Source organism: Ostrea edulis, chromosome 5, assembly GCF_947568905.1.
Source record: "Ostrea edulis chromosome 5, xbOstEdul1.1, whole genome shotgun sequence".
Lineage (NCBI taxonomy): Eukaryota > Metazoa > Mollusca > Bivalvia > Ostreida > Ostreidae > Ostrea > Ostrea edulis.
Window position 1 is genome coordinate 17,655,579 of NC_079168.1, and position 11,764 is coordinate 17,667,342.

Genomic DNA, 11,764 nt, shown 5'->3' on the forward strand with positions numbered 1-11,764 from the left:
CTTAAGAATAGTAAGCTAAGAATTATCACGGTGTGATAGCCTCTAATCTTCGTGGACATAGTGTCAATTCTAAAGTTAAAAGAATTTGTTATCAAGTATATTTTAGTGTAAAACGTTATAGATTCGTAGTTATCTCTGGAATGACATTTTTTCTTCCTTTAAGAAAACAGAGGAAACTTACATGGACATGTATATATGAAAATTTAAATTTCTTAAAATTCACTTTTTAAATTGAAAATTATGACACTCGGAGCTATAATGGAACTCATTTATGAACTAGGATAATAGATTCACCTAAAAATGATATCCAATGTTGCATTGTATTGAATCATGTCATTTTAGAGATGATTGTCTTTGTATTTGATTCATTTATACAGAAAGGAATTAGTCATATAAATAAATAGATATTTATTTGATTAAGCTCTTGTAAAAACAGTCACTCCATCATCCGATTAGGTTTCCAGTTACATCGTCCCTACAAAACAAAGAGGAAACAATCCATAATTGTTCCTGTGTAGATGTGAGGTTGATAAGTGTTATTATTACGATTGTAACTTTCTGACATTTTTTTTAGTCGAAACACAAAATGTTTATATAATTTTTAGTGCATATTTACATTAACTTCGTTTTTCCCTTAACAGTATTACTATAGGAGATAATATCTACGAAAGCCTAGAAGCCTCATTGGACATTCGAGATTTGGCATTCGAAATTCAATATCCAATTTAAAAATCGAAATGTAGTTCACAATACATGTATATGATTTGAAAGAGACTATTTTATTCAAACTCATCAAATATAAACGTTCGTCATCTGTTTTCTAAGATTTGAGGTTACCGTATATAAATTTCAAATATAACAGAAAGCAAGTTGAACTTTCTTTTATCTAACACTATGTTGTACACAGTAGACGTTAGGGATGCGGTGCACTTTATATGTTTGTTGGAATTCAACTGTTTTCTTAACTTTTCTAACTAATCAAACAAATCACAGGGTTTATTGTAATATCTCTGCCGAATAAAAATAGAAAAATATTTATTTGTTATTATATGTTTTTACACACCACCTTTGTTTCCAGAAAAGATTCATATTGTATTGTATTTTATTGTATTTGAGTTTTGTAACGATATTGTGATTGGTTGAACGGTTCAATATCTTGAATTCCAAGTGAAGATATGGGTATGCAAGGTGAAGATAACGAACAGTGATCAATCTCATAACTCCTACAAGCAATACAAAATAGATAGTTGGGCAAACACGGACCCCTGGACACACCAGAGGTGGGATCAGGTGCCTAGGAGGAGTAAGCATCCCTCTCTAAGACTCGCATTATATTCGTAATTTTAAATAAATGACAGGCTTTTACATCTTTACATATTTTATGTTGTGACTTGATGAAAAGAAGCATAGCTGCAATGTTTACTTGGATTTATAGCTAGGTTTTAATGCAAATCATGTTATTATATCTTCTTAACATGCTGACAGGCCCGTAGAAACTCAGGTTCACAGAAAGCGAAAGGATATGCTCCGGCTACAACAACGGTAACTCTACACTTTATGTGAACGAGGTCAATTAATGACGAATACATATTATAGTACACCTTAACTTGAAATGGAATTGAAGGTTATATGAATAATATTAACTAATGACACCCCCATAGCAATTGATTCTGTTTTTAAATCAATCCATAGAGTTACCCACACATTATTTCTTTCTGTTTGAATGATTGTAATCTTAAAATTCATTTTACACGAAGAAAACTAAACATGCAAGAGTTACATGTAACTATGAAGGAAAAATCATATTGTAAATACAGGTATTGATTATCGTGTGTTTAACAAGACGCGTAGCCGGCAATTTCAAAAAGGTGGAGGGGATGTGAAAAGTAACTGGGAACGAAGCATCCGTTTGAGTATTTGTCCAAATATCTTCCCCATTCGTTATTTTTACAGGCACCTAAGTCAGGGATATTGCACTATAACCTATATGTAAACAATGGAGGAAATTCGAATAATGAATAAATATTTTTATTCGCTCTATGTTTTTTTTCCCACACATTTTTTTTTTATGGTTTAGAAAGCTCAACTACATGTGTCATTACCACATTATACTAATTTACCTGTGTTTTAATTTTTTTTACTCCAGGGATTCATAATGAAGATCTATAAAAATAAAGTGCAGAGTTACATTGTAAGTATCTGTGAGCTGAAGCAGGTTTTCTGCAAACCCCACCCTCCCGCCAGCTTTCTACGGGCCTGTCTGCATGCTAAACATGCAACATAAAATAATATAAAAAAGATGTTTCGTTGTTTGATAAACATATCGGGAGAATAAGTCCAACGATTGCTGCCGATAACTCTTTGATTAGTTAGAAAACATAGCTTGAATTCTGAAAACAAGACATAAAAGTACACCGCATCTCTAACGTCTCTTGTGCACGTATGCATAACGTAAATGCGTAGTTTTAGATAAAAGACACCAAGAAGCACTATATTGTCTTGCTTTCTGTCATATTGCGAGTTTTTATGCAAGCAGCCCCAAACCTTTAATCTTAAAAAATAAATATTGTGATATACATTTTGATTGGTTAATTTGGATTTTTTATTTCTAAATTTTGAATTTAGAATTTGGAATGAGCCTTGTGGGCTTATATAAATAACTTATAAACTTTTGACTTTTGAAATGGGCAAATACTGCGTATGAATACTTCTCATTTTAATCATTATCAAAATGTGATTAAAATGTAAACAGAAAAAATGTCTTTCAGTTTATCAAAAGATGATATATATTATACTCCGAGTAGCTTTGCATCGGTTTATTAAAAGGAACACGTCAGCGCTCAATAAAATATAGGTCGGCTTGAAGAGGCTCGAAGGATATCATTTCATATGCTTTCGAAAATTGGAAGAGATTTCTTAAATAAAAAAGAAACTTGCATGGTTATGATGTAAATGAAATGTGGCGGTAACTCTTTGTCTCAGATTGCAAGTGTAGATGAAAACCTACATTTGTTTGCAAATATAAGACTCGGACTTGTCACAATCCCTGTCGTCCCAAAGGTATTGGTGGTGTTTATGGTCGGGTCCGTCAATCAGCAAGCAATTCTCGTTGTTGAGGTTATTAGGTTCACCCGGAGCGAAATTAGTGTAATTCATTTTGTCACCGTAAGGTTCCCAAACGAAGGTACCTTCTACAGTCCAATCAGTCCCTCCTAACCAAACATTGCCCTCTGAAATGATTAACATTATATAAAACAGTTCGTAATACGAATATGCAGATTTCACTAAGCATGTTATACATTTAATAAATTGATTACTAATATATCATACATGTACGATATCAATTGTAACTACTCGGCTATTTCCGTAACCGCAAATGAACCTCGTATGTGGATCGACGCCATCAGAGTATGTTGCCATGTGTACGTAAATCCAACGATGGCGTCAAAGTCGTACGATACAATATGAAACACGAGCTTTCAAATGCATTTAAGATATCATATATATCTAAGTTATTATATCACTATCATTTTCCACTTATATGTTTATGTATATAAGTGAATAAGACGTTAATGATACCAAAACTGAATCTGTGGCGAAAATATAAATAACACATTATACGGAAATTTGGTCCTGCCCTTTTAACCTCATCCACAGGCGCGCTTTCGGCGAAGAAATGCATCGATTTGATGCAATTCTTCCGCCGATCCACGTTCGAGTCTTCTTACCGGTTACGGAAAAGGACGAGTGCGTGATCCGATTGGTACGATATCAGTAGACTCAAGTAATGGCAAATAAAATTTCAAATTACTCGCCCTTGATTACAGGTGGCGCACGATCCGTTAACGTCCAAGGCGTTTCTAACCTCAAGTTTAAGAGAGCGTCGGGAGGACATGTTTAGATTAGAAAGTTGTTGAATATTTAGTAACGACGGCGGATTACGGTTCGTAGGACCTCACTCTAAGCGAACTTAGAAAACGCATTGCAAGACTCTCTGGGCGGGAAGGAAAGCACGTTGAGAGTTTCAGCTGTAACCGAATTTTCTCTGTCACATCGATTAAATAAAGACATTCAATACATATTGAACGTTTTTCATTATAAACTACTTCGTGGTGAAGTTTGCATACTTAAACAGTAGTTTAGGTTGAATATACAATACATCATAATTCTTTATAAGTTGTTGAATTGCATTTGTTTAAAACAATAAGACCCCCCCCCCCCCCCTCTCTCTCTCTCGATCGAGGATTAAAGAATGTCAATTATAAATATATCCATATATATCTGAAATTCTATTATTAAGCTGTTAAAATGTGTAGTAACAGTGAATGTATATGTATAACTTCTCTTTATGAAATAAAATTCACGATAGAGAAGGCACGTGTATACAGAGTACATGATATATCATACCACATTAAACAGTTTATTTGCGTGTTTTAACTTATATCACTTACGTGATGACGTCACGATAGGTAAACAGTTTGCGATTAACTTTTTTTATTAGTCCATAGGGCAAGCGAGAGCATAATAATTGGCAGGTCAAATAAATTTTACTACCCCATATGCTAGCTGTACAATAATGATTCAAAATTTCGAGTTTCTACATTTTAATTGAATATTACAATTTGGATTGCAAGTTTAAGACGGAAGTTCAAGCTTTCTTTCAACTTCTAATTTCACGTCTCCATCCATATACTATGATTGATATACTATGAGTTGGTTGTACTCTGCGTGAAAAGCACGACTAGTTATACACTGAATGGTTGTATCCAAATGACGTTTGTCCATAGTGTTGCAGGAAACTGATGTAGGCCTACATAATTTGACCCGTGTTTACTTTCATGTATAAGATTTATCATGTTTATATGTACCATGACAGTTCATGATATGAATGATTTAATACTAAAATACATCACTTAACAAATGTAGTACACTTTTCAATTTGAAGGTCAATTTGAATGTTCATACTTCAGATTGAAATCGAAGTTACAAGTGAATATTGAAAAACGTAATGCAATGATTTTTTGAAATAAAAATCACAATGAACAATAGGCCTATGTGTGGCTTTTATTATAAACACAACATTGTATATATGATAGTGAAATTTGTAATTTACTTCACTTAGATAAATTTATAGCTTTATGAATTTGCATTTAATTTTGATAAAAGTAGATATGATTCAAATTTTATTTCTAAAAAATTCAGAAATATCTTAATCTCTTGAGATGCATATTTCTTCTAGTTTGCGTCAACAGTTAGAATAGGCTAGGACTGGTATTCGTTTCTTTGACGTATTGGACTGTACTTCCGTGGGTCAGTTGATAAACATGACATAACAACTTAACTATGATAATGCAAACTTTGATAAGTTATGAAAGTTTGACAATTTCATCTCATATTTTGATTAATTTCATACGTATTGACTATTGAAGAATCCAGACTCGTTTTCCCTGAAATTCAAACAATATTTTACAACACTTTTTGAATTATAACAAAATTAACAATGAAAGTAAAGTGTTGAAATTAATTTACAATCCAGTCATTAAAAACGAAAACAAGACCTAAGAATATTCACTGCCTTACAGTTACAGTCTGATTATAGCTATCCCTCCATTACAGTCGTGTCGTCGTACCGAGTGACGGTGGAGGGGGGGGGGGGGGGGGGGTGCTATTAGCAATCGCGTTCATTCATATTTTGACGACCTTGGTTAACTCTAAAATTAATTTTTAAATGACATCTGAAATGTATTTTTGTACCATACTTGGTTTATATATTGAGGACTCAAATTTCCCCTGTTCGATTATAGATCTAGTCTAGAAAGGGGGGGGGGGGTGTCATAGAATTATAAGATAATTGATGACTGTATCACTAAGGATAAATAAAATTTCAGCATAAAACATTCATGCAGAATATTACGATCTACAGAGCAAATGTTTAATCCCCCGTAAATACTATCTGCAACAAAGTCGCCATCTGATATCTGTGAAGTCGGACTGAACTGAAGGCTGAAGTTTATAGCGCACGACGCTGAGTGGAACATAAAACGATCTTTGTCGCTGTCACATTTGATGACAATGAACCAATTGATTTTTTTTAAAAGCTTCATATCTCAGGGAATTCTACCCCCGCTCCCTATTTGCACAACAAAAACCTAACACTCTCTTATAAATCTTATGTACACCGGAAGTCAACAAGGACGTAAACGAGTCTTGCGCCACCTATGTTTGAAATAGGGGAAACAACTGACAAATATTCGCAATTGTAACTAAAATAATCAATCATTAAAAATGCTGTCTGACGTGTTTCATACCGTTTGTTAGGCCGTTCTTGGCACACTGATTTTGACTTTGGATTACACTGTTTACCTAATGAAGATATAGGGCTCACGGCGGGTGTGACCGATCGACAAGAGGAGGTATGAGATCAATCACTGTTCGTTATCTTCACCTTTCGTTAATATACATATTTTTACGTATCATGATTTATCGTTTTTATCGCGTAGAAGTTCATGTAGGAATCATGTAGAGGTTGATTCATTAATGAAAAGTCTACTAATGAAAATTTTTCATAAGTATTTATAGACTTTTTCCAGGATAAACCATTCTTATAATCAAGATATATATCGATTGCTGCTTGAAAAGTACTAAAATGTGCTCATTGTATGCGAGATCAATTTTACTTATTATACTTTCATGTAAAATACTCGAATTTGATTGGTCGAGAGGCATTAGAAAAAACATATTGTTACCCTCTGAGAACAGAAAGTACACCCTCCAGGGTGATAGTATCTAGCAACGGGTAACAGTACTTGACAACAGGTGATATTATAAAAAATTATCACATGCGTCAAATTTATGCGCGTACAGTTCGCCGTAGATTGTTAGACGACGTCGTTTGAGCGTTTGTAATAAACACGAATTGTCAACCCAAACCATCGATATACGAAAAATCGCATGACAGTGATTGATCAAATGTCAACAGACGTAAGTCTTTCTGTTTGTTATTTATATAACATTCAGTATAATAAAACAAATATTGCATGTAGTTGAGGGTAACATTGAAAATTTTCACTCCTCGAAAAACCATTGTCAACCTCGGCTACGCCTCGGTTGACAATGGTTTTCTCTGGGTGAAAATTTTCAATGTTACCCTCAACTACATGCAATATTTATATAATGGTAGAATTCAATGAAACTGAGGTACTATTTCTATAAAGAGAACAAAGTTACGATTGTAATGCCTTAGAGTGAAGCGAATCAAAACAGTCGATAAGCATACTTACTATTTAACTGTTTCATGAGGCCTACAATGAAATTGTGCTCCTCTTGGCTTAACACTGTTGCAAGACTTGATCCGTGTATTTGACACATTTTCTAAAAATAAAGGGTTCTTATCCAAGTTATTATAGAAATATATTTTTAAAGCGACAAAAATATTGGTTTCCTTAGTTTAGGGTTAGAAGTATTTCTATAATAAATAAAATATTTATATAACAAGGTTATGATGCCTTGTTGTTGAAATCTTATCTATTAAAATCAAAGGACTATCCTATCATGTCTACTTGTATCGTAAGCATAAAGAGAAAATTTGAATTTATCAAATATGATTTTTGTTTCTCGACATATACATTTACACGATGCTAAAAGAAATTTTATAGAGTAAATTCATTCATACGATATGGCTTTGGTGTATTTTACTTGCACGTTTTATGTTCCTGTAATTTAACATTACTGTAAGTCTGACAGTGATTACAATACACACAACTAACACACCATTGCATCGAACCAAGTCTCCTCTTCAGGTCCCATGTGATAACAAGAAGGACCATGCTTCAACCATCCCGCCGGACACATCCATACGGACACAACTAAGGAATAGCCATCATCCGGAAATCAAATTTCAATCTTTTCTTATAGACAACAAAACTTTGAATTGGAAGTAAATTTATTAGTTTATTAATGCCGTTTGAATACAGTCATTAAAACTTGTATAGATAAAGAAATGTAAATTATTTTGGAGTTTCTGATTTAAATTCATTAATATGACAGTCTAATGGTTGGGAAGTTAAAAAGAATGAAAAGAAGAATACATTTTGCAACGTACCTACAAACTGGAGACAAAGAAACTGTAGAATCGTTCTCGTCATTGATAAGATTGGTTAGGGGAAAGTCCGATTATGGCTCGTGTCACAGCTTAATTCACGGCAAGGTAATCGTGATATCGTGTAATATTGGAGGACAACGGGCGGTATAGAGCTTTCGACGATCCTTTATATCGTTACGCAAGAAAATGTTATATTCCATATTCATGTTGTAACATTATTCTTGCGAAACTTAATTTAAAAAAAAAAACCACCGGACTATAGCAAGTACAATTTTGTTGTCGATGTGAATAATTCGCAAAGATACTTAAAAGATTTATCAGATAGAAAAGGTACTTCTTCACAGTAGAAATACTTTAATGCTAAGATATGTAATTCATTTAGAAATTATACAAGCTCTACTTTTCAACATGAGGAAGCATAATATTTGTAAATATTTCAGACCTCACATCCCATTTAGACACGTCTTGATATAAAAGTCTTTGTTTTTATAGTTTTGGGAGGGAATAAATTATATTTCAAAAAAATTAAGCACAAAAATAGTGTTGGCAAATAGTTTAATATAATTGATAAACAATTTGGAAAACAAAATACCATCCTCCATTTTCAACAAGTCATAATCTTTAACTGCAGTGCTTAAATGATATAGAAAAAATCGAAATATATTGCCCACTGACATCTCGATATCTAATTTTAGTGAAACAGATCCAAAGTGACGTATGTAGGGTTTGTAATAATCACCACTAAACAATACATCGTCTGCTCTGTTCCATTACACAGTAGTTATTGAGCGAATTAAGCATTTGTGTCATATTATATCTGAAAGGATAGCAAGGAATCTGGATAGTAATTCTTTTATGTTTGGAGATTTACATGAAAGTGAACGATCCAAATTATTCAATTGTCTACTCATGGCAATAAAGCAACATAATTGTGTATAAAAATACATTACCAAGAAGTAATCTGACATCAAATAGTTATCAAGAGACTTATACACACAACAGAGGAGATTAATAGAGCTGACGAATTCAACAGTCTTTGAGGAATATGATTGCGGCATGGCTCTCTCCTTCCCTTTCTCTCTCGCACAAACACACACAAAATACAGTGTGATTGTAATTGTAGTTTTAAAGCGTGCACTTTGTATGCTTACTTTTAAGTAGTTTCGTATGAACAGTTATGTTATATACGAGTATTTATATGACAGTCTGTTCCAGTAGATAAACCCGTAATTCTTTTACAACTTTGTATGAAAGGCTTCTATACAACGCAGTTCTGTACTTAAAGCGCTAAATGTTCGTAGTATTTTTATTGTTTCCCCACTTTCCATCAACCCAGCAGAGATCCTACGTTGACATTCCTGTAAAACAATGAAATTGAATGATGACTAAGAATATAGACAACGAATGATATAATAGATTTACTGGTTTCATACATTTTGTACTACGAAATATCATTGAATTATAATCGGTATTCAACTGCGACTTCATATTAAGGGTTTCTGAAAATTTTCTTGTTTAATCTAGCAGCAAGACATATCAGCATTTTCCAGCAACTTGCAGAAAGACAATGGATTGAGTATTTTACCATCATATACAATGACTTGCATAAATAACAGTATTGTCTCTCACGGCATGAAAGGTGAAGATAATGAACAGTGATCAATTTCTTAACTCCCACAAGCAATTCAAAATAGGGAGTTGGGCAAACATGGACCTCTGGATATATATATGTACCAGCGATGGAATCAGGTTCATCTAGTAGTCTATCGACCCATTTCTAGCTGTGATGACTACGAGGAACCGTCTGTTTTGAAATAGACAATTATATGTACCCAGATTATTTGACCTTCCAACGTCACCATGGGGCTCCCATACCCATATACCTTCATTAGTCCAATCTGAGGCACCCAGCCATACAATACTACCTGCAAGGTAAAGTCATTTAAAGAATGTATCGTTGGAAAAATACTACCGATGTTTTATCGATTTTTCATTGTTTTCGTGATTAAGTGAGACCATGAAAGATGAAGATAACGAACAGTGATCAATCTCCTAACTCCTATAAGCAATATAAAATAGAACATTGGGCATACACGGACCCCTGGATACACCAGAGGTGGGATCAGGTGTCTATGAGGAGTAAGCATCTCCTGTGAACCGGTCACACCCGCTGTAAGCGCTAAATCTTGATCAGGTAAACGGAATTATGAAATTCAGTGCATAATCAAAAGAAAGAAGGACTCTACTCACAATTATTTTTACGCATTAGACAACAAATAACATATTGTCTTCTACAGCTTCCTCATCATGAACAAGATGGCCGCCATAAAGGCACATTTTCTGTGGACAAGTAATATTAACAGAACATCAACACGCTATTAAATATAGTATTGGAATGGTAAAGATGATACCTTTAATCATAAATGTTGATTAGAAGATTTCAATTTACTTACAAATTTATATGCTATACTGTCACACCATTTTATCAAACTACGATGTGTTCCCGACTGAGATGATAACAGGAGAATGAATCTTTATTCCATCGCACTGAACAGATCCAATCGGAACAAACTGCAAGTGTGTATCCCCCACCGAGAAAATAATAATTTTCCCAGGAATAGCAGCGGGAAAATATTCGATGACGATGAAAACATTACGATTGATTTTGTTAAAGAATCCAGTGAGTGAGTATTTTATCATACCAAATATACAATAACGAGGCAAAAGTAAGTTCCCATGGAAATAGTTCCTGCATAATGATCTTTTCACAAAATTATATCGTGAGACATGTTACGATATGATTTGATGAAATAAACATCTTTATTGTCAAACAAAAATACGTCGTTCAGAGTGAATGAGATATTTGATGTAGAATATTTGTCGTCCTGTACTTACCTATATATACATGGACTGCATATAGGAACGAAGTAGACAATATATTTCGTGAATATTCCATCACACTGCTCCAGAGCGTAACGTATTATAAGGTAATGTAGCCTTATATCGCCGTTTGCACTTTATTTGGAATTATTCAATGCATAATTTGTGTACTTTGTATATCAAGTTTTAATCAAAATTTATTTTATACTACAGGCATCGGGAATGTGACTTAGATTTTATGAACACGTGGTTGAGAAAATTGTTTAGTTATCACGATCATGCCCGTAAATATCTGTACAATTTTAATGTTCACCTGTAGTTCAACCATTATGTAAAACGTATACGGTATCAATTTTGATGCACCAGATCATGCCGAAATTTTGGAAAATCCAAATGACAAAAACCTTGTAACAACTAAAAGGAAAACTAGAGTGCCAACAAAAACTGGAGTTAATCCTTAATTTTGAAATGAATTTCTAAATTTTATCCCAGCAATTAAATATACATCCGTATTTTCAAGCTAGTAACGAAGTACTTAGCTACTGATTATCTTTCTTCATGACGAAATTCACGGAATTGGGTCATTCTTTTTATCTGATTTTGCTTACCTAATAAATTTTCAAACCTGAGAACATTAGTACGAATTCTACATCTTGTAGTACTATATTAAGAGGGGTAAGACATTTATAATGCCACTCGACGTATTTCATTATGGGTTTCCTCCCTTTGCAGTAGTACATGTAAGATTATTAGAGAGCATTTACGGTATTTCAACAAAGAATT

At 33.6% G+C, this 11,764-nt stretch overlaps 1 protein-coding gene across 1 annotated transcript; it reads right to left on the reverse strand.

Moving 5' to 3' along the window:
- Window positions 1-395: 395 nt before the first annotated feature.
- Window positions 396-8,462, reverse strand: LOC125649540 (perlucin-like protein). The gene is made up of 5 exons (XM_048877141.2): window positions 8,102-8,462; window positions 7,771-7,865; window positions 7,281-7,371; window positions 3,008-3,230; window positions 396-475 (listed from the first exon to the last, which is right to left on the reverse strand). The coding sequence occupies exons 1-5, from the start codon at window positions 8,142-8,144 to the stop codon at window positions 445-447; spliced, it is 483 nt and encodes a 160-aa protein (XP_048733098.2). The 5' UTR covers window positions 8,145-8,462; the 3' UTR covers window positions 396-444.
- Between the last annotated feature and the right edge of the window lie 3,302 nt (window positions 8,463-11,764).

Excerpts from the sequence above, each read along its gene's own strand:
- LOC125649540 (XM_048877141.2), bottom strand. The coding sequence starts at position 8,144 with ATGACGAGAACGATTCTACAGTTTCTTTGTCTCCAGTTTGTAG. Across the intron at positions 7,372-7,770 it reads AGACTTGGTTCGATGCAATG|AAAATGTGTCAAATACACGG; the intron begins GTGTGTTAGTTG and ends CTTTATTTTTAG. Across the intron at positions 3,231-7,280 it reads CCTCATGAAACAGTTAAATA|AGGGCAATGTTTGGTTAGGA; the intron begins GTAAGTATGCTT and ends TAATCATTTCAG.